Source organism: Heliangelus exortis, chromosome 1, assembly GCF_036169615.1.
Source record: "Heliangelus exortis chromosome 1, bHelExo1.hap1, whole genome shotgun sequence".
NCBI classification, from domain to species: domain Eukaryota; kingdom Metazoa; phylum Chordata; class Aves; order Apodiformes; family Trochilidae; genus Heliangelus; species Heliangelus exortis.
This window is the reverse complement of record NC_092422.1, coordinates 11,681,726-11,705,332: the sequence shown is the minus strand read 5'-3', so window position 1 is coordinate 11,705,332 and position 23,607 is coordinate 11,681,726. Positions and strand designations below refer to the sequence as shown.

At 40.1% G+C, this 23,607-nt stretch overlaps 1 protein-coding gene across 3 annotated transcripts; it reads left to right on the top strand.

Annotated features, from left to right (window-relative positions):
* Nucleotides 1–10,133: 10,133 nt before the first annotated feature.
* On the top strand, nt 10,134–23,086 carry CCDC82 (coiled-coil domain containing 82). Of its 3 annotated transcripts, none has more exons than XM_071734156.1 (8): nt 10,134–10,266; nt 10,901–11,450; nt 12,082–12,295; nt 13,420–13,512; nt 15,402–15,526; nt 16,294–16,464; nt 22,077–22,262; nt 22,818–23,086. In XM_071734156.1, exons 2-8 carry the CDS (start codon nt 10,908–10,910, stop codon nt 22,881–22,883), a joined length of 1,398 nt encoding a protein of 465 aa, XP_071590257.1. In that variant the 5' UTR covers nt 10,134–10,266; nt 10,901–10,907; the 3' UTR covers nt 22,884–23,086. The 3 variants fall into 3 exon arrangements, with proteins under 3 accessions (XP_071590257.1, XP_071590272.1, XP_071590261.1); XM_071734160.1 differs by lacking the exon at nt 10,134–10,266 and adding an exon at nt 10,455–10,712; XM_071734171.1 differs by lacking the exons at nt 22,077–22,262; nt 22,818–23,086 and adding an exon at nt 20,986–21,116.
* The last annotated feature ends 521 nt before the right edge of the window (nt 23,087–23,607 follow it).

Genomic DNA, 23,607 nt, shown 5'->3' with positions numbered 1-23,607 from the left:
TGGAAGACACAAGCCCTGGGTCAGCTGTTGCAGAGGCAGCCTGGGTGAAGACCTGCCCAGTGCCTCAGGAGCACTGGTACAGGGGAGGAGGACACAGTCATAAACCTTGAAGTCTTGGGGAGCTCTGGGCCTGGTCAGTGGGTTGTGTGTTTCCTGGCAATGGTGTTGCGGCGAGCCTTCTCTCGGGGACGCGGCTCTTCCCCGAAGCTCTCTTGCTGTCCCTCTCCTCAGGCATCTTCATCTCTTGTCTCCTTCTGCTTCTGGGAGCATGCCTTTTATTTTGCCCTTCAGCCCCGCCCATCTCCGGCTGGGGCAGGCCCTAATTATTGGGCACAGCTGGGCCTAAGCTCCCAGTTCATTATCGGCGACACCTGAGGACTTGTGGTTCTCTCTACATTTCCCCCCTTTTTGTTGTTTGTTGAAAAATAAACTTCATTTCATTATTTTTCAATATTTATAATAAACATTTCATTCAAACATTTCATTACTTCGTCACAATTTTCTTTGCCTTTGAGGAGGGAAAATTTGGGCTCTTACCGGCTTTTTTTTTTTTTTGCGCCGCTTTAGCCTTTGTTATCAGCAGGAGATGAGGTCTCAGAACACCAGCTCAGCTTTCGCTGGTACTCGCCACCTCGGGATGCCTGGCCATGCAGAGGCTTCTCTGAGCATTCAGCGCACCAGTCGTATCGCGTGTCCCTAGGGCTCCATTTCAGGACCGCACTATCGCGTGTCCCTGGGGGCTCCGTTTCAGGACCGCATCGCGTGTTCCTGGGAGGCTCCGTTTCAGGACCGCACTGACTTGATGTGCACTCAGAGCTCTGCTTCAGCTTCAGCATTCCTCGGGTTTGAGTTCCACGCGCCAACTCGCTGTGCCTTTCGAGCCTCATTCTTCTCTCCTGCCTGGCTCGCCATTCCGGGCTGTTGTATCTTGCCGTGCTGGGCTTCTACTTCTACACGCTGCCTACAGCATTTAAGCCTAGCCTTGTGGAGCTTTTCCCGTGGTTGCGTATTTGGAGCTCTTTCTAGAGCGTCCCGCACCAACGTAGTGGCTCCATCTGACGTGGTTGCGTATTTCGAAGCTCTTTATATCGCCTTCCGCATTTAAGCCAGGCTTTGTAGAGCTTCCCGCACCAACGTGGTCATGTAGAGCTTTTTATATTACCTCAGCATTCACGGCTGCTGTTGTTGCCCACATTCTCCACCAATTGTTGTGGCGAGCCTTCTCTCGGGGACGCGGCTCTTCCCCGAAGCTCTCTTGCTGTCCCTCTCCTCAGGCATCTTCATCTCTTGTCTCCTTCTGCTTCTGGGAGCATGCCTTTTATTTTGCCCTTCAGCCCCGCCCATTTCTGGCTGGGGCAGGCACTAACTATTGGGCACAGCTGGGCCTAAGCTCCCAGTTCATTATCGGCGACACCTGAGGACTTGTGGTTCTCTCTACACAATGGGATTTACCTATTTTGCAACTTTGCTTTCCAGTCAAGCAGCACCCCCCCCCCTCAGTCATCCAAATCACAGATAAACATCCAATGGAACCAATGTTAATTTGTTCCTTAACATTCTCCAGGTCTTTTCCTCTGTTTCTCCCTCCATAGCTTCCTTTTTCACCCTGGTTTAGGGCCCAGAGCCTGCAACCTCTGCTGTGCAATCGCAGAGCATGCCAGAAAACCTGCACCCCACAAAAAACTCACTCTGCTGTATCATTATGAAATATCAGCAGGAGAAAGTAGTGATTTTAAGGCTATAAAAATCTTGTTTTCAGCCAAAACAACAATCACATCCCAAAATTCTCTGAGATTTGATTCACAGTGTTTACAAAACTGTGGTTATGTGACCTCTGCTTATCATGGCAATCATAGATAACTGGCTGTGCTCCTCTGCTCCATTTAGTTTCCTTTGTCCACCCTCTGTCTCTTACTTCATCCTTAAATTGTAAGAAACAGACAACATCTTTTCACAATAATCAATAACGACTGCAGGACTTTGTGTGAACTGGTAGGTGCTTCTCTAATATGATTAATGAGTAACCAAACCAGTAACAGTGACCTGAAAATGAAACAACTTCTCTCTACCTCCCCATCAAGTAACCGGGGTTTGACTTAACCCTAGCACCTGGGCAAAACAAAGACCCAACAATCATACAATTACTTTCAACGTTCTGCTCTGTGTTCTCCTGTTTACAAGCAATATTAAGCACTTTGCAAACGTGGTGCTTGGAATTTAACACACAATTTAACTATCCTTTTGCCACCTTCGAATGTGACATGTTTAAGTTCAGTGGAGCCAAAAATTGTTACTGTAAGAAAAGCATAATCTCAAAATATGTTATGCCTTAGTAATGAGGTAGGCACCTTATGTGAAAGCAAAAATCCATGTCATTCCATGATATTATTGTATAGACAGGGAAGAAATTCACAGGTGTTTAATATGAGCAATCATCATATGGAAGTTTTTCATTGTGATCAGTTTTCCTCCCAGTAGTTATATAGCTATTTTTTCCACTCATGGGACAGAAAGAGATTTCTCTTCTGACAGAAGAAAGTTTAAAAATATAAATATTTTATTACTATTTATTTAAAAATATTGTTACTTTTTTTTTTTTTTTTTTAAGGTGTGAAGGGCCTAGAGAACAAGCCATACAAGGAGCAGCTGAGGGAACTGGGCATGTTCAGTTTGGAGATGAGGAGGGTGAGTGAAGATCTCATTGTCTTCTACAACTACCTGAAAGGAGGTTGTAGGGAGACGGGTGTTGGCATCTTCTCCCAGGTGAATAGTGACAGGGCCAGAGGAAATGGTCTGAAGTTGTGGCAGTGGAGGTTTAGATTAGATATTAGGAAGAGTTTCTTTACTGAGTGGTCAGGCACTGGAACAGGCTGCCCAGGGAGATGGTTGAGTCACCATTCCTGGAGGCATTTAAGAAACAGAAAGAGATTGTAGGGGGGTTGGGGTTTCTCTTGTTTGTGGGTGTTATTTGGTGGAGTGTGTAGTGTTTATGTTTGTTCAGAGTTGGTTTTTGGTAGATTTTTTTGGGTGTACGGTTGGACTCAGTGATCTCAGAGGTCCTTTCCAACCATGACTATTCTGTGATTATGTTGTGTTTTGTTGGTTTGGGTTTTTTTAATAAGTCCAATTACAAAAAATAAAAGGAGGGGGGAGGGCTGCAAAAGCCTTGCAACAAATGAAAATTACAATCAGCACTGGTTTTAAAGTCAAGATGCTGACAAACATCCATATTTAGTAAAAGCAACTTTCCCAACACTCCCCACCACGAACTTTCCCTCCCACAATAACCCAATGTGCTTAAAAAGTAGCCGTGACAATTCCTCAGCATGCTGTGCAGCTAAAATATAAAACACCAGTTAATGAACTATGTACCCCTAGATCTGAATGGGAAAGTATGCCACAAATGCTTAGATAACATCAGAAATAGAAAAGTCATGGGAAAGGAACTTAGAAACTACATTAGCCTAAGAAATCCAAGATAAAAATCTAGCCCAGACCTCTAGGGGCACAGGTCTTTAAGGCCTTTCACATAACTAATTTCATCATTTGCAGTGTTCAGGGGCAATTCAGACTATGATTGCTTGCTTAGTGTTTGTTGGGGTTTTTTTAGCCGGTTTGACCTTGCTGAAAATGCTGGTATTCTCCACTAAGTACTGTTTGGGAGTGTGGGGAAAGGTAGTAAAGGTTAGGATATTTCTTACATATATAATCTCAAAGGAAGCTACCTCACCATCTTGTACTGGCCTCAATCTGCTGTCCTGGGGTTTTGATAATTTCAAGGCAGAATTTCAAGACAGGAGGTTTTTATAATGCACTTTTATTTGGGTTTTTCCTTTGGCTTACTAGAACCTGCATTCAAACCTCAGTATCATATAGCTGGGCTTGTGCAAACTCAAAGGCTATTTCTCAAGGGACAGAACAAGCACATATTAGAGGAGATGGGAAACTTTAGAGTTTGAGGGAGGAAAAGACCTGCTGCTCCATCTGGTATCCAAAAAGACCTGAACCTATACTAAGAACATAGAGTGGATATATTTTGTTAAGAAAATAAAAAGTTATTTTGTACTTAAGAAGATAATCTTTGATTACTTACTGGGTGATGGCATTTGTGCTGGTCTACAGTTTGCTTTTGGGTGCTTTTGAGATACAATACATGTAATTTATACAGTTTTTTTGTCCATATATTCTCAATTATCACAGAATCAGATGGGTTGGGAAGGACCTCTGAGATCATCAAGCCCAACCCTTGACCTACTTCTGCCGTGGTTACCGGACCATGGCACTGAGTGCCACATCCAGGCTCTTCTGAAAAACCTCCAGGGACAGAAAATCCACCACCTCCTTATGCTGAAAGATTTCCAGAATTTAAAGAATAAAAAGATCGTCCCTAAATTCAGCATTGCTGTACAACAGGTAAATTCTTGAATAAGAGGCCAGCAGATGCAAAGGAATATAAGAGGCTTGGAGAACATTGAATGAGAGCAGATGAACAAATTTCACAGTAATGAGAAAAAATTAAGGATTTGAGTTCAATACCTACTGTCTTCTATTTTAATTACTTAATCAATGAAAGAACTCTCCATAGGATTTGATTTTTTCATCATTTTTTCAGTCCATATGTGCAACTCTAGAATAAATTTTGTTGGTTTTTTTTTTTAAAGGTCTATCTAGGCAAACCTGCTTACCCTTTTTCTCTGATTTATCTCTTCATGCAGTATTATTTCTTCTGTTGATCCTTCAGCATACAAATCTGTGGGGTTGAAGCCAGCTGAAGTTTTATAGTTGGCTTCACTGGCAGCCGGTTAAAACCTCAAAATCCTAATCTGTCTGCAACTGTACTGATATCTGTATCTCTCCTGGTGACAAGGATCTGAATAAAACCAATAACCTCAGATGAAAGTTCTTTGTTATCTTTCAAACAGCAAATCAGGGAGAAGAACCATTAGCCCTGAGATGAAATGGTCTTTTATTCTGACTTTATTATGCAAATTAATTTAATAGCTTTCTAACCTTTACAGCTACAGTAAGTAAATTGCCACTTCCTTACAAACAAGATTACCACACTTTCATTCCCTCAGTCAAATAATAAATAAATGGTACAATAAGAAATTATTTTGTAGGGATGTCAGTTTATTTGCATATACTTCGGTATTCTCTTTGTAGTACATGCAGCTTAGGTTAACCCGTCAGGTGCTCTCTTCATTACAGTTTAAATACTTACTTTCTCTTTTTTTCTGATATATGATGGAAGAAAATACATCAAATACCTTTTAGTCAAGGCTTTTAAGAAAGTTTTTTAATACCTCTTGATCAAGACAGACCAAAAACAGTGGCTGAGTTTACATCTGAAAGGCTTTGCAGTTATAGATTCTGGAATATCATCATGGTAAAAAGTTAGTGCAGATGCAGTTTATACAAGTAGATAAATCCTTTTGCCACTACATTTTATTCTAGGCTTTCCTTGTTTCTCTTGTCTCAAATACATCTGAGTAACTAAGCACAGTTTTATGGGTGGTACTCCATCTAATAGCACAGCTATTCTGGTCACACACCATGATTCATCACATTCTTCCTGGCAAAAGTTTGTACTCCAGCTATAGAACTGCTGCCAAGTGACTGTATGTGGTTTGTGACAAAGACAAAAGAAACCACCCAAAAGCTTAAAGCAAATTGTTAAAGGAATATCAAAATGAAGGTGAAAAATTCTGAAAAGTAGGATAAAACACCTCTCCTCTAATTACACAAAAATCTTGATCTTTGTTACGTGGTTCTTGTGGATGCTGTGGTTATGCCTTGAATTGCACTTGCTCAAAACTCAGCACATCAGTGTGGTCAAATTACAGTCAGCACTATCTAAGCCTTAACATTATTCAAACAAAAACATTTCCAGGACTGGGTAGGAATTTCTCAATCTTATATACACATCAGATGAATTTCAAATCCTATTCACTCCTCATTCTCCCACCTCAACACAGAAGAATGTAATTCATACCCCCTGTGACTGAACAGCCAGGACATTTCTGAAATGGAATAAACTGAGTTTTACTGGAGTGAAACTTGACCAAAATACAGGAAGAAATTCTTCCCTGTGAGGGTGGTGAGACACTGGCTGCCCAAGGAAGTTGTAGCTGCCCTCTCCTTGGAAGTGTTCAAGGTCAGGTTGGATGGGGCTTTGAGGAACCTGGTCTAGTGAGAGGTGTTCCTGCCTATGGCAGGGGGTTGGAACTGGATGATTTTTAAGGTCCCTACCAACCCAAACCATTCTGTGATTGTGGGATCTTCAAATAATGATAATGAACCTTAACTGCATTCAGCCATCTACTCTTCTGCTGTTAGACTGTATCTCCTTCAGACACTGAAGATAAAAGATTTTAATTCACACACACAAATGGCAAAGTAAACTACACATTTTAACAAGTGTTAGGATTTTTAAATAGAAAGAACAACAAGAACTCCCAAAGGTACTGCAGACAACATAAACATGCAAATCATCCAGTAATCATGATCCAGCCTACAAGACTCACAAAGAAAACTTTTGCATATGGAACATGATTTCAGAACCTCATGAAACCAAAAAGCTCTGTTTCAAAAAGAGATTAAATGCTAACTCCATTGGTCTCTTTTGTCTGAAAGTCAGTTTTTCTCTGAAATTCAAGCCTGCACAAAGACACAGAATCACGATTAAGGCTCTCATAAACTTAATTTAATTCCTTAAAAAGGCATCTGCACAGAAATGAATTCCAGCCTCTGAGAGAAGTTGTACTACTAACAAAAGTCTGAAAAAAAAAATTAAATGCATCCAAACCCCACCTGCTCTAGAAAACTTTTTAAGGTTTTGGAAAAACCTTTCTTTTAAATTGAGATATAGGAGGAGATATGCTTTGAAACAGAATCCTAAAATATATTCTCCTAAGAAATTCTAAATACTAAGGTCAGTTTCTCTGTTCCTGCTGGCTACAGATTGATAGCAAAAATGACAAGAATCACATCAAAGATAGCCAGCAGCTATCAGGGCTTCTGGACAGGCTTACCATTTGCAGGGATTCTTCCTAAAATTAGGGAAATGGTCTTCCATTGACAAGGAATAGGAGGCAGAGAAATGCATGATAACCAGTGTCCCGCAATACTATCTGTGAACAACAACAACAGAGGGAAAGAATGAGAGAAAGAACAAAAGAATGAAAGAAAGGAAGATGACCTCACATTCAGTTTCTAGGCTCCAGGCACAGTCTTACCTGGGGACCTCCCTATGTCTTCTAGCAGCTCTTTCTGGTGATAAAACTTACTGTTTGTTTAATTTATGTGTGTTTGGGATGAAACTGTGTTTGGTGAATGGACTGAGTCCCTCCTGGTGTAAGCTGGTGAAAACAGTCCCTTCTAAGGCACTGCAATACTGAAACTCTTCTTGCTGGCTGAAAATTTATTTCAAAAGCATTAGAACTCATAGCTTTACTTTTTTTTTTTTCAGTTGGGGTAAATTCCAGCATATTATTTGGACATGAGCCAGCAAAACACTCAGTAAGTCTGGGAGTCACAGAGGGTTTGCAAATGCTGCACTGCTAAAGGAAGCAGTCCCTGGGAAACACAGGCTCCAAGTTTCCCATTACTTACCTCAGGGAAAGAAGAATACCCCAAGCAGGAAGGGTCTTTTTTATGGAAGGGATTTCCATATAATCCTGTACAGCACTTATCTCCAGAAGAGCTTAAGCTTCAGAGAAACTGCAATATGAGCAAAGCAATAGCCAACCAACAGATTGGTTGGAAACCAGCACAGCAAATAATCAGTAGTGAATGTAGCTACCAACAGAGGTGGCTAATGGAGGCTGCCACTTAAAATAATTTGAACTTTCCAAGATATTAATTTTTCCATTATCTAAAAACATTGTGGCAGGGACTGGGCTACTCAGTAAAAGTACTGAGGTGATGCTCTGGTGATTCTACAACCCCAGAAAACAGGCTGTGGTACACATGAAAATCAATTGTATTTATTTTGTAGATGACAAATGAGTTTCCTTAATGTGCAGGGAATGTGTTAAGAAATTCAGAGAGCAGTTTTCTGAAGAAAACTGCCCTGTTTGGAAAACTTACATCTCTTAATTGATATTCTGCTTCTAAATTGTGAAGACACAACGTGACCCCAGCAGCACAGATTGAACTGGAACTGGGACTCACCTGAAAAATCATCAGAGAAACCAACACAAGACCTCAAGATCTTTCAGCATTGCACATAAGAAAAACTTCTTAGCTGTCCTTCAGAAGCCAGTATTCATAACTGAAACTATTCATGCCATTTAGGCAAATATATGATTATTTTTCTTTAATTACAAACAGCAAATTCATTGTAATTACTTTATTCCCATCTCCTGTACTGAAGTAGTCCAACTGCACGGGTTTTTTACGCCTTTTATCACTAGGTGGCGATGTGAGAAGCAAGAAAAGGGATTAGGACAAGGAAAAGCCCAGTACCCAGAAAAAATTAACTTCCATCGCAGTTTGGAGGAAACATTAAATCCTGAGCAAACTTACATACTATTATTTATTTTAAAATTCACGAACTGACTTTAAGTTTAAAGCAATTAAAAGAAATGTCAGCCCAGGGCTATAAATCCCATAATGCAATAATCCTTGAATTATAACCCTTCTAATCCTTGCAATATAAACATTTTGATGGGAATTTAACCCACCAGCTACAAAAACACTTGACCACACCCCTTCACCCTAGGATATCCATAACAGTTCTGTGCAAATAATATGAGAAAGAATTGCCTTTCATTTCCAGGTATTTCCTCACCTTGTAGTTTCTTTACCACATATTTTTAAAGAACTACAGAGGCTTTTAAAGGATCTTGTTAACACAGTGCAAAAAATGGAAACAGAATGAGTTCCAAGGTAGCAGTTTTTCTTTACCACAGACCAAGAAAAGCAGAGCAAATTTAAGATACAAATCCTGTGATTAAAATTCATCAGTGAGAGTATTAGCTCTGAACAGAATCCAGCATCCTATTAAGTAGATGTTTTAACCAAAAAACTCAACAGAAGCTCATTATTGTACATGCTAATATTTTCTTGTGATTTATATTAATCCAGAAAAATGTTTTGTTTGTTCAATGGCAAACATTTTACAATGTATGTCCTTGTGAATTTATTGTACCCTCCATCTCCCAAATTTCTCAGCTGCAATACCCTCACTTCCCCCTGTGACTCAATGTTCAGGCCACCTCTCCATCCCCTAAACTCCATTTTTGGGGCTCTCCACATGAGGATCAGCCCCAGCTGAGAGCAGCACAGGTGCTCAGCACCTCAGTCCGTGCTGCAAAGTTGCTGTAACAAAGAGAAAGCTGAGCTGGGAGGTCTCACCTCAGCCACTGGCACTACGGGGGCTTCTCTACATCACCCAGCCTCTGGTTTTCCACACGGATACAGCACAAACTGCAGAGAACTGCAGCCCTCAGCAGGTTCCTGCTTCTTCCTGAGAGGCCCTATGAGGAGCTGCAGGCAGCATACACAAAATGTAATTTAAAAACACCAAAGAAAGCCTTGTTTTCTTCTAAGAGCCCCACAGAGAGTGGGTGAGCTGGCAGAGGCCTTCCCAAGCATGGACACCCCCTGGCATTTCTGCTCCTGAGGGGCCCTGGGCTGGCACCCCCACAACATCCCCACGGTTGCAGCTGCCACAACATTCTCTACCACCTGCTTTCCAGCCCCTCATCATTGGGGGGTTGAACGCAACACATTTAGGTTTGTTCCCAAGGCAGTGGAGAGGAGGAGTGCTGGTGGCTGTGAAGCTGCTGTTTTGGCAGGGGAAGCCTCAGGTTGGGAGAAGGGAAGCCTGAGCGAGCAGCCACAGGGGCTGCGGGCACTCCCCATGGGGAGGTGCTTTGCGAGCACACACAGATCTTTCACTCGGGAATACACTTGGGCCGGGAAAAAGCGCGGCCACAGCAAAGTCACCACACCCGATCCCTCCTGCCAACCCCTTTCTAAGGCACCCCATGACACCACCACCCGCCACGCCTCCCTGCGGGGTGGGACTCGAACCCGCGCTCTCCCGCTCCCCAGCACCACGCGCCAATCCGCGGAGCCCGAGCACACCACGTGACACACCGCCCCTGTGCCCCGCCGCGGCGGGCCGCCACTTCCGTAAACATCGTGGCATCTGAGTGACAGGGGGATGGGCCAATCGCGGTGCGCGGAGCTCCTAGGGGCGGGGTCTCGCCTCAGCGGATCCGGCGCCAGGCGGCGGGAACGGCAACGGTAACAGTAACGGTAACGGTAACGGCTGCTGCGCGAGCCCCTGAGGCGGCCTGGGTGTGCCAGGGCCGCGGGGCGGGGGGGGGGGGATGAGCTCTGCTGCTGCTCCCCGATGCTTTGGGACTTGCGAGCGGGCCGCCACAGCTAAGCTGGGTCCGGCCCGGCCCACTCCAGCCCTCCCCTCACCCTGGCGCCTCTGGCGGGTCTGGCTGCGGGGCACGCAGGCCGGGGTAGGCCCTCACCGGCTGAGGGCAGCGGCTGCACCTCTGTGAGGCTTTCCGGTAACGATGCTGTAGGAGCGTTGTACGCTGCTCCTGAGCTGCAGGGAGGCTGTCGTTCCGTTTGTAGCCTTCCAGCTTTGCAAGGGACGATGGGATTTGTACCAGTGTTTCCGAGCTGGTTTTCCCGGTTCTTTCGTGCTGGTTGTGGGTAGTTCTGCTCTTCTGTGGTTTCTGAGTAAGGTATATCCTCATACAAGTTATTGTGCATTCTTAGTTTTGTTTGGTGTTGATTTCTGCATGTGTCTCCATAATTGTTGAGTCACAAGTGTATGCGATAAAATATTCATATTCTTGTATTTTACTTTCCTAATGGTATAATATAGTAAGTGCTTTGTTTTACCAGTTTATGTTTTGGTGTGTTGTCACAGCCTCACAATGGAGATAAAAGCAGTTGTCAGGAGATATGAAACAAGAAATAAGACAGCAGGAACAAGACTGTCATCCAAATCCCGAGTTGATTGGAGACGCACTAAGAGGGAGCTCATTCTGCTTGACAGCAATGATGAATCCTCATGTGCATCAGAGGAGGAAGAGCCTACCACATCAGACGACGAAGTAGATGAAAAAGATGGAGCTGCTGTGAGGAACGTCCTTTTGGATCAGAAAAAGAAACCCCAGAGTGGTGAAGTAACAGAAGATGGTGAGGATGAGTGCATTGTGCCTGGGAAGCGGAAGAGGTCGAACACCTCAGTCTTGTATGACAGTGATGAAAGTGAAGACAGTGATATACTTGTTAGAAAAGTTTTTGCCAAACGCCACTGTATAATGGATGAAGATGAGGGTTCTGAAGAACAGCAGCAAGATAAAACTTGCCCTACAGAAAATGTTTTTACTAATGGGAAACAGAAAGTGTTTGCAAAATTGAAAGAACTTGCAAGACAAAGAGCGACTGGGAGATCCTGCAGCAGTGAAAATGAGGTCTGGATTTTATCTTTGAAATTCAATCAGAGAAAACACTGAATATAGGGAATGGTGAATTTAGTCAGTTGGATTTTATTTTCTTTGGGTTTTATTAATGAAAAGTTAGTACTGTCACATTTTAACAGTTGCCAGATCAACTTTGTAACAATATGAACTACTGAAAACCTTTATCTGGAGTTTAATTTTAATCCCTGAGGATTTAAGGCTTTCATTTGCTTTTTCAGTCATTCTGTTAACTAAACAGATTAGAATGCAGGTATCTACACAGTCTACACAGAAGGGAATAACTATATCATTCTTTTTATTTTATAAGAAAGGGATACAAAGGCTATCAATTATTTTTATCAAGAAGCAAAAGTAACTGCTGAAGTAACATAGTGCTCATGTTGGCATATTTCCTACAAATAGAATGAAAAGAGATACATGGAATTGATTGATCTAAAGCTGGAAGTCATTGTCATGTACTACAGAATGATCCATTTTTTTGAAATGCATTATTTCCTGTTAGTTGAACAAATGATACTATTAGAAGGTTAAAAATCTTGTCCAGTATATGTATACCAGATAAGTGCAAATACTGAACATCAGTGCAAATGCTGAAAATACTTCTGTTTTAAAACTTAATTAGGATTCTGATGGTGAAGCAGAAACAGATGAGGAATCGCTCTGTCGCTTGTCCCTGACACCACCAGAAGGTAGTGAAACTGATGGTGACAGCATGAAGGATTTTATAGTAGATGAAGAGGAAAATGACACAGAGCATGTACGGAGTGAAAACCAGCCACATCAGAAGGAACTGCATACATCAGATAGCGAGTTCCTGGCATACTACATCCCACAATGTAAGATCAAAATTAGTGGCAATTCTGTATATATAATTTGGTTGTGATAACTTGGGTGCTGTAGTAGATATTAATGGACTATAAATGCAAATACTGTGTTATAGGATGTGATAGCTTAAAAGCAGGTTCCTAGAAGGCTTCTGTTTATTGTGGCAGTACTCTAATTTCCACAATAAACTTTTCCAGTCTTTCTTTACCTTATTAAAGGGAGGGTACAACTGGGAGTGGGCGGGAGGGAGACAGATCCTATCCTGTTATTTAGGATGAATCTGGCTACCTACGATGCAGCCATTACTGTGGGGTCCTAGGAACATCATCCTCCATCTTGTGTTATATACAAAAGAGCAGCTCTGTTAATTCAGACCAAATTCTTGAGAGCAGTGTGAAGTTCTTACCATGAGCTTGTGGTTTTGTGTGGCTTGGGGCTGTTTTTTAAAAATGTGCTTTTATTCCATGGTGCTGAGACTTGGGAGCACAGGTCTGTAGCAGTCTCTGAATTCATTGGTGAATTTCACCTGAACAGAGAAGCAGAGGGAGAAAACTTCTCAAATTGGTCTTTTATGAAAATTGGCCTCCGAATGGAGCAGAGAGATCTGAACCAGAATTTTGTGCTAGTGCATTCACATATTTTGTTGTTCAGAAGCAGAGATGTGCTGACTGAGCAGTCAGTTGGGGATGGTCACAATCATGTGTGTATTTCTTGCCCAGTAAAGAGATGAGCAGAATTGTGTCTATTTGAAAGAAATTTAGGAAAAAAGGGAAAAAACCAAACAGCCACACCATACGCCTGTCCTTCTCTGGTTTGCATTTTTACCTGTTACTCATAGAGTGAATTATTATCTTCTAGTGTTTGTAGCTCTTACTGTGGAATCTTCTTGCTGAAAGGACATGTGGATTTAGGATGCTAAAATCCATTAAATCATTGGGATGAGAAGCACTGTTGAAAGGCAAGGTTTTAACGATGTGGGTTATTTTTAAATCCATGTTCAAATGACTTGAAAATTCTAAAGTTACAGTAATGGAAAAAAGAATTCTTGTTACAGGACTTTAACATTGCTTACCTCTTTTTTTCTTTTTTGTTTTGCTGTTGTTGATAAATTGTGTTTATATTGCTTTCTTCCCAGTATCTCGCTGTGATCATTATATACACTTCCAAAGAATCATAAAGGCTTTCCTCATAAATGCAATTGATGACACTTTTCTGAGCTCATTGTATGGTAAGTAAACTGTGTTAAATAATAAAACAGTGCATGCAAAATTATGCAGAGATTTTTATTCCAGGGAAAGGTGTGTCCCTTTATAGCATTGCAAGTCCTTAGATCCGTTGTTAGTTTTGCCATTTCTGAGATGTAAGGAAGTGGTTCTGTGTTAGTGATGAGTACTAACAGTTACAGCATGAAAGCTAAATGATTTTCAAAGTAGATAGCTCTTTGAAAACGTTGCAAGGTCATTTGATTTGTCAAAATATAATGTGCCTCATAGGTTTTTTCCCTGGGGAATTTGGTAGATAATAAATAATATTAGTTATGTAGATAATTTTTTTTCTTTTCCTTTTTTTAACATTGTGCTTTCAGATAAAACAAATTTCAGTTGCAGTCAGCACTTCTTGTCACGTTCTTACCGAGGAAGTGCTTTTTGGCATTTGGCCTCGTGGGGCTGAATGGGAACCTCAAGTGTAGTTTCAGAAGCACTGTAGAGATGGAATTAACGAGAGGACTGTGAGTGACAGGTTGTGGAAGGAGTCAGCAAAGTGCCAAAGAGAGGTAGTTTTGGTCTCCTCAGGATCTGTGAGGCAATGGAGAAGTACACCACAAATTTCAGAATAAAGGATGTGTATTCCTGGCAGTAAAAATGTCTTTCACCTTAGTTCTTTTAGGTGCTAGTTTTATTTTTGTTTTACCAAGTGAAAACAAGTTATGAAAAGTAGTAAGTAAACTTTGCCTTTTTATGCTGTAATAGCTTTCTTCTATTTCAAATTGTATATGCTCTGCAAAGCTAAGGACTTAGTGCCAAGGATCTGGCAGTAGATCAGCTATGCAGCTGAGCAGGAATTCTTATTCTGTCTTTATGAAAAGTGTTGTTCAGTATGGTCATAGCTGGGCCTTACAAAGATATATTTTCATAACAAAGTGGATTTCTCCAAGTTGATGGAAGGGAATCTCTTAATTAGTTTGACTCAAGAGCAGCTGCTTGAGTAGTGGAGTTTAGACTTGCTTTTTATTGTGAGGGATTTTCTTATGGTCTAACACAGCCAAGCTATTGGTTTAGTTGACTTATGGAAAATATGTGTGTGTAAAGTAGATATGAAAACCAATTAATTTTAACTGTGGTGGCTACAATGTATAGAAAGCTAGGTAGCCAGCAGTCATTCTCAGTTTTGTTTCTTTGATGATAACATTCCTAAAAGGCTAGAGAAGGTGGCTGAATTAGTTTGTGTGTCTGTATGTGCTGTACAAACAGAACAAAGTGGCCTGGAGCTCTGAAAAGTCCTGTTTAATTCCTGGGTTCCAGCACATACTTGGGAGGCAGTTGTGTTATTATAGTGGTAGCTTTACTCATCCTCATACTTACTTCTTTAGCTTGAGTAAGTATTTGGAAATAGTTACGCTGCCTACCTCATGGCATCTGACTGTGCTGCTGAGGTGTGAAGGTCAGTTTCTGTCCTTTGTAAGTGACAAAGGACTTGTCAAAATTTCTGCTATGAAGCAGCTCAGAGCAGTTTGTTTTCATGGCTTGCAGGTTCCTCCTGTACACATTATCAACAGCTTACATGAAATGGACAAAAAACAAGATGCTTGCCCTCCTTTTGTATTCTTCTAAACGGGATCAAGTGAATTGGTCTCCATTTGGATGACAGCTTTCCATTTTAACATTGAATGTAGGGGGTTTTTTGTGTACCACTTCTGATACAGACTTTAAAAATCATTAAATATGTTTGTTCACATAAGATGGGTGGGTCACTTTTATAGATAACAATAGCAACGGTATCAGTAGTAATTTATTAAAATAATTCGTAGTTCTTAGCATGTAGAAGCTTTATGTTCTTGCTAAATTTTGTTTGAAGAAACTTGTAGTCAGCAAATGAGTAATGACTCTCGCTGAACAGATGGAACAAGACAGAAGAAGTACGCACAAGATATGTTGCTCTCCCTTCATTATTTGGACGACCGCTTCATTCAGCCACGTCTGGAGAACTTAATCTCCAGGAGTCGCTGGAAGGACCGATACAAGGTATGTGGCTTCCACTTTAAATAGTGAAGTGGGCTCCAAATTGGTTTGTTAGTGAAGGTACAACCATTGCTATAATGTTATACACTTTTTAAATACAGGTTTGTTCTTTACCTTATGTAACTTGTTCTGGGAGTCTAGCAATTTCAGAAGTATTTTATGTGTTTATAACCAGACAGACATTCAGGTCGCAGAACAGAATCTTCTCAATTACCTGAATGCTTCTGCTAACTTCCCCAAATTACTTTTTGAGGATTTTTTTTTTTTCTGTGATATGTGAAATGCTATAACCAATCTTCTTTCTCCTCCAAAAAATAAGCCAGTATGTTCAATAATGAACCTTCTACTACCTAAAAAAAGTGAAGTCAATATGCAGTAATATAGTCATTGTGTGCCGGTTACTAGAACTGAATAATGGAGTATGGCCGGTGGAGAGATACACTCCATGTATTTGAGTAGACCATCTGATACAGTTGCACACCTACCCTCTCCAAAACAAAACAAAAAAAGAGAGAGGAAAAAAGTAAGTACCAGGATGCAGGAGCCATTCTTTAGGTCTGAAGCCCAGAAAAAAAGAATTTGTGAACTAGAACTGAGTGAAGTGCTGGAAAATTATTCAGAAGGCTAACAGCTAAATGGTGAAAGATTTCAGATACGAATCTCTCAGGTTTCTCTTGCATTACTTTGTGGGAGTACAGAGTGCTCAGCAGCCTGTCTGAGGCATCTTGCTTCTTATGAAGATTCTTTTACGTTTGAAATTTGTTTTTCAGGAACGTGTGGATTGTTACCCAGATGTTCGCATAATCTTGAAAAATCCAAAGAATATATCTTGTCAGGCCTGTGAAATGAATCGGTATTGTAAGTTTAATGTGCTGCTCTCTGGAAAGCTTTATAATAGTAGAACTTTGGAAGCAGATGACTTCATGTCAGATGACAAGCAGGTAACTTCAAACATGCACCTGTGTAATTATTTTTAAGCTTTGTCTAGTGTTACAGAAAATCATACAAAGAATACAAATCTTGTCAAGACATATGATGTCCATAATGCTAGAGGCAAGAGTCAAGCTATTCTACTTTTGTGCTTAAGCCTTACTAATTTTAAAAATAATGAGGAGCATTTTGCATTTTGGAGGAGAATAGTCTTGGATTTAGCTGAGAATTATGAAAGAAGTTCCTGTGAAACTCAAAAGGATGAATAGAGGCATTCCCCTCTGCCTCCATCCTTTCTTATGTCTTGGGAAAGAAGTAATGAAAAGTATCCTCAAATAAAACTTAACTATAATCAAGAAAAGTTCATATGATGAAATCTGATGTTTTGTTTTTGGCGGCATCACAGTGATTGTTATGCTGTTTTCTCCCCATTTTTGCCACAGAATATTAGTACCTGATGCAGCACAGGTACTTGCACTGCAGTAAGCACTAGTAAGTATACCCAGCCATGAGCTGGACTTCATAATAAAAAAAGATAAAGGGATCTAAGAGGCACGATAGGATTTATCGATGACTCTTGCCTTCAAGTCAAAATTGACATTTGCTTCAATTTTTTGAAGGTCATGAGGCTCATGCAGGGCAAAAAGGAAGCTCTAGGTACTTGATATCCTGAACATCCTGCTCTACACTGCTTGTCTTCTGTGGTACACAGGGAAGCAGTCTGAAGATGTTTGTCAGAAGGTCTGACAGCACACATGAAGATTTGCATACTAACCAAAGTTCTAATAGCACTCAGTTAATTTATAGTAGGTTTTTGTTTTGTCAGAGAGCTTTTAATAGAAGATCATCAATCCTAAAGTGTAAGCATATCTTAAAGAAAGGAAGAACAGTGGTAAAGAAATTACAAAACTGAGTGATGCTCTGAACAAGCCTGGCATTCCTAATTTTCAGCAAGTACCTGAGAAATACTGTGACTTTTTCTTTTTTTTTTTTAATCTTTAATAGATCCTATGCCAGAAGTCTAAGGCTTTACGTATATTCAAAACATCAAAATGCCTGTATGCTGAGATTAGAACTCTTGAAAACCCTTTACTTTTATGTTCACCTATAATGCTCTTAAGGCTTTCCCAGCAAGACTCTTGCATTGGTTAGCTTTCAGAAACATTATAAAAGTAATTTCATCTCCATTTAATTATTGAGGTTTCTATTTTGCTGCGAGTAAGGTTTGTTCTACATTGGGTCACTAATTCTGGGCTGACTATGCCTGTAGCATTTGGAGTGCCCGTGTGCACTCCAACTGTTCTTGTTTGCTCTAGGTCAGAAAGCTGAGTGAAATACTGCCACTGAAATGCTCATAGTCCAAGTGCAGCCTAGTCAGAATGTACTGCTTCATTCTTCAGATTTTTTTCACATCTGCTGTTTCTCATGTAGCTGTTTATCCAGGGCAAAGTATCTTGACATCTCTGCTTCATTGACACTTGAAATTGCTGCTGTCCTTTTGAGAAGATTTGTTCCTAACTACAATGCATTATCAGAACTACTTGTCCAAAGTAGAAAACGTTTCCATTTAGTCTTGCATCTTTCTTTCAATAAGTTGTCTGTACTAAGACATTTTGGATTTATTTTTTTTTTTTTGAATGAAACACGTTTTACATGCTCTTACATAGTGTGGCACTAGGTAGTAATTTTTAATTACTCAAGCAGCCAGGTTTGTTATATTTCCCAGCTGAGACTTTTCACGACCTTGACTCTTAAGAGCACAGGTGTCTCTTTAAGATTTAGGGATCTTCCCTTCAAACTTACATCATCTGCCAGTAATTGTTATGATTAAGTATGCATCCCACCTTTTTATGAAATGCGGTTTGTGAACTCCTATGATAAAATCAAAGCACACAATTTGTCAAGAGTAAAATATTGGTACAGGTGTGTACCAAGCTGATATCCAAGTTCTGCTATATTCCCTTTCAGGAGGCATAGAAGGCATATTCTTTGTCTTTGTGAGTGTAAATGAATTTTGGAGTACAGCTGAACTTCCTTACAGTATTCGCTGGAAAAAAAAAAATACCAGGATGAGTTTTGTTTGCAATGTATTTTGAAATGGCATATAATAGAATTTCTTACATGAAAATAAAGTGAAGACATCATCAAAATGGAAGTACACCTTATTGAAACTCAAGCCTGTATTGTTTGGATCTTTGCAAATACTCTGCCTTAAAGATTTCAGGGGTCTCAGTCATCCCTCTCATCATTATCTCATCATATCGGGCTCTGCATTTAATGCAGAATTTAGGAAAATCCGTGCCACAGTTTTTCATTAAAAGATTGCAGACCTTTCTAGGCAGTGGTTGTTAATACACTGCTTTGGCAAGGCTGTGTGTGCACGACGGTCAGGAGAGCCAGGCTTTTCCAACAAGGCTTTTCCCCTCGTTTATTGCAGCAAAACACTAAGTCCTTGGGAATCGATTACTGGCACTGCTACTGCCATCCCTCACACAATCATTCTTCCTTACATATAGGTCTCTAAATGTAAATCACTACTTTTAAAACCTGCAGATTTTCATGGGAAGTGTGTGCCTAACCTAACCAGCACTAGCACAAATATTTAGTATTTATGCAGCTTTCAACTTAATTGTGGAAATAACAATAGCAATTCCCTCACTGCTGTCCAAATGATCTTGTACATAAAGCACTGGCTATTTTTCACTTCAGAAAAAACTTGAAATATCCTACCAAATATTGAACTAACTTGTTAGTTCATTTTTGTCATCTTCAGATTAACAGTAAGAAATGAGAACTTTTTTTTTATCCTGTGTACCCCAGCATCTGGTGAGATGCCTGCTATGTGCATGTTCAGTATAGCTCAGGGGCTGCAGAACAGAGCCAGGAGAGAAAAACACTGAGCACTTTCCAGTAATTTTTGGTAGTTCCTTTGTAATGCAATATTTGTGTTCTTATGGTGACCTGTAGTTTAAGCTGCTAAAGGTAATGTTCTCAACTAGTCTTTGAAGTTCTGCTGGCAATGCAATGATCAGCTTGTTCTGCCAGTTTGGGAAAAAGAAAGAAACAAACAAAAAAAAAGGAAGAAGGTACACAGGGTTACATAAATTGGCATTTCAAGAACTCAGTTGAGTGAAAGAGAAGGCAGGTCAGCACTGCCAGGTCAAATTGAATGGAAACACATAAGTTGGTCCAGTTTCTAAAGTTTTATTTTAAAATACTCAAGAAAAGTGGATGTGGAGAGAACAAAAACAGATCTCCAACCCCCTTCTTCTGCATAAAAGTTTCCTTTTCTCTCATCTCTGAAGCATTCAGCCTTGCCAGTAGAAGAGAAGAGAAACAGCTGTTCCAGTTTTTCTTAGGCTTGCAGTGCTTGTTCTGTGTGTAGCTGCCAATTCCCATTACTCCATGGTCAGGGAGAATTGAATGGTTTAGAGGTATAGGTGTCCCCCACACTTTTTTGCTCCTTGATTATAAACTGCTAGAGAACAGTTCAAGAGCTCTCTGCTTCGACTTCTAATCATGCTTAGAGGACATAAGTTCAGTCATTACATGTTGTGCTGTTGTCAGTCTATGCTCCTGCATTCCATGCAAAGTGATTTAACATGACTTTGGCTGATATGGCCGGCTTGAGTAGATAAGTTAAGCATTAGGACAGAGTCACTGAGAAATGCAAGGGGGAAAAAAAATAGGGTGAGTACAGTACTACTGAGATTTCTTCCAAAGCTGCATTCTGAAATAGAATTGTATTTTTGGACAATATTTCTTGCTGTAAAAACACAACACATAATTACATTATTGGATATTTAGATATTTCCCTGTGGCATTTCTCCATGTAGAAATTGTTTACACCTCACGTAAATTAACTACTAAAAAACAAGTAGTAACAACTTTCAAAGTGAAGAGTTAGTGGGTCCCAAAAGGGGACAGGTTCTTGAGGAAGCTTCTTCCACACTATGGAAAATTATAGTTAGGATGAGGTGGACTGTTTTAACTGCTGACAGCTAGAAGCTGTATGGTAATGTTATGATCATTCTGGTGTTCATCCTGCATCTTGTACTCACGTTCTAAGTATCTCCTGCAATCTGTTGACTCAGGAAAAGAACTGAGCTTCAAGTTTGCAGAATGCTATCTCGTGCATCACATAATGTTCCATGTACTGCATCTCATTGCTTGGGATACTTGAAAAATCATGAAATGCTCTATGAAACACCTCAACTCAATTCTTGATTCAGTATTTGAAGTGATACTTCTGGAAATTTAAATGAATCAAGGTTATGCATTGGTTGGGAGGTCTCTCACTGCAGAAGCACCTGTACCACTAAACACAAGCCTTAGCTTTTCAGTTTTGAGGAGAGTAAGAAGTAGAGCTGTATGTATCAGGAGCTGGATTTCTTTATGCTTATATTAATCATGTTGGTTTTGAGTGTAGAAAGCCTGACCTCTGAAAACCAGCCAGATGTAGGTTTCTTACCTGATAGGCTTTGTCTCCATGGGTTGAAGTAGTAATGGGTGCATCTGTGCATCATTTGCAGGGAATAGGTTTATCTTCTGATTTGTCATTGCATGTACTTTAACTACTGCTCTTGTGGAAATGGGACAAAACTTAAACTCTTGTGAAAGCTGGATATTCTGAAATGAAGGTGAACTTTGACTTGTTCTGCCTCCCCAGTTTCACATACTCTTAGTGGAGATGATTGCCAAAGATCCTTGTAACCAGTGTATTACTTAGTATTTTGAGGTAAACATATTCACTGCTTAATATCTTTGTATAAAGTTTGAGTTGAAGATACTTGCAGATGCTTGCCTGTATTTAATGTTAGATGTTAATAAATCCACTCTAATTTGTACTCTAATTGTGTATTTGCATGTGCATTTATTATTTGTTTATCACTAAATATTACCATAAAGAAAGCTGTTAATAAGATAGTTCTGTCTTTTCTTTATGGACATTGTAAAGTAAAACTGGTAATAACTGGGAGATGCAGAGGCTTAGATTTCTATGGCATTATTACCTAGCTGTCCCTTCCAGACAGTTACAGATTAACATTTGCATTGTATAAAACCTTGGTTTCCAGATTTTATTTTTATGAAATCCAGTCTCTCTATGTATTTATTAAATATGTTTCTAGTCTATCTATATTCCAGTCTATTCTGTATATAATCTATTTGTATTCATATATATTTCTTGAAGAAGTATTGACTGTTACTCAGTCTTCAAAATCCTGGAACTGTTGTTTCATGTCCCTAGGAGGTACTACATATTAAGCAAAAGTCATCAAATAATTTCTCTTTGTGTGTGTTCACTATATGGTGATTGTCTAAAACATTAGTGATTTTGTAATAGAGCTCCACTAGGAGATAGGAAGATACTGCCAATCACAGATGTGGTTGTGTTTGCAAGAAAACACTACTGATGAGCTGCTGTTGCATAAATTTGCTGGCTGCTTGCTTGCTCAAAAATTGTTCTGTTGTGGCTGTGAAAACTATATGGTTTTGGGCTGATTTTATGCATGTAATGTCATTATTCAAAAAACATTCTGAGACTGACTGACTTAGCTATTTTTTGTATCATCGGGTTAATGACAGTTCTATCACAGAGAATGATTTGTTCACTCTGGCCTAGGTCTTGAAGGTTGGCACGGTGTGTGCAAACCGTACCAGAATTTATCATAACCTGAAGCACTTCAAATACAAGTTGTACGTGGACTGCAGCTCTGTGACTGAGTTGGATGGTGTTGAGGATGAACCAGTCAAAGACACAGTCGAGCGGCTTTTCAGCCAGTTGGAGGACAGTGGGTGGATTCAGAAAGTACTACTGACTTGTGTGATGTATCCTTTTCCATAAAAGAAAATAAGCTGAGATCAAATTTCTGATTTAATTTATCAGTTCTGAATTACTGGGCTTCAGTAGTACAGCTCTGCTTAACCATACATCTTAATGCTGACCCAGGCTCTCAGACAGTGGTGTGCTGCTGTGTTCCCATAGACTTTGTGTCAACTTCTGACATTAAGCTTTTTGGCAGCTGCATGATCTCTGGGTGGTGGTGGTGGGCAGGCTCCTCTTTCATTTGAAAACAGCAACACAACAGACTCAAGCTGTAACTTTGAAAGATTGGAATCACTTACATGAGGCACAGCAAGAATATTTTACTCCTCTGTTTTTGCTGAAGTACTTTGAATTATTTAGAAACATTTTATGAGTTAAAATAATTTGTAACACAATTGCATTTTGCAAGCTTTCAGGTGTCACTGCTTTTGAATTGTTAATGCCATGCTTGTTAATGTATTGAAGAAAAAGAAGAAGTCTTTATGTAATTTGATGTTGAACACTGATGAAATAATACAAATTTTATTTTATTTGCAGAGATACAGTGTTCTTGAAGACTACATGAATGATGCAGACAATTTCCAAGAAGAGAAAATGGATTAAGTGGTCATACAGCTCTTTGAAAGACATCTTGTAAAAAATTGAATGGCCTGCTTTATCTGCATGCACTTTACCTCTGCTTGGTCTTCAAGCCTTTTTAGGCTCTGTTCCACTTAAACCCAAATGCCTTTAAGCTACTGTTTGAAAATGTGCTGTATTGGTTTTTCTCATCTGTGTCAATAATAACCTAAAGTTTTACCAAATAAGTCCTTCTGGTCTTGCTGCATAGGTCACTTTAAAGTTTCCTTCTGATCTTAAAAGTAACAGCTCATCTGTTTATTTATGAAATAAAACTTCCACCTACTTATATACATTGGACTGCATTGCAGAGAAGGTAGGAGAGGCTGAGACCTTTAATTAGGTGTATTTGGAGAGCCAAGGCTATGTTACACAAGAACATATGACTTGCATCTTACTTTCCTATAAGATATACTTTCCTTGTTATTTGCAAGTAAGTCCCAACTATTTAGAATGATAGTTAGGATAAACAGGACCCAAAAGCAAAGATTTGTTTCCCCTCCAAGGAGTGGGTATTGACTGTTTCAAGGCAACAGAGGAAATATTCTGCAGTCCTGACTACATTTGCAGCACAGTAGTCATTCCTCTTTAGAGAGTAGGGGATGAGTCACAGCACAGGCGTCACACAGGCTGTCTGCCTTAGCCATCTAAATGAACACTTAGGCCCACAGTGCCAAGCAGTTCAGGCAATTTACTGAGATTTTAAACA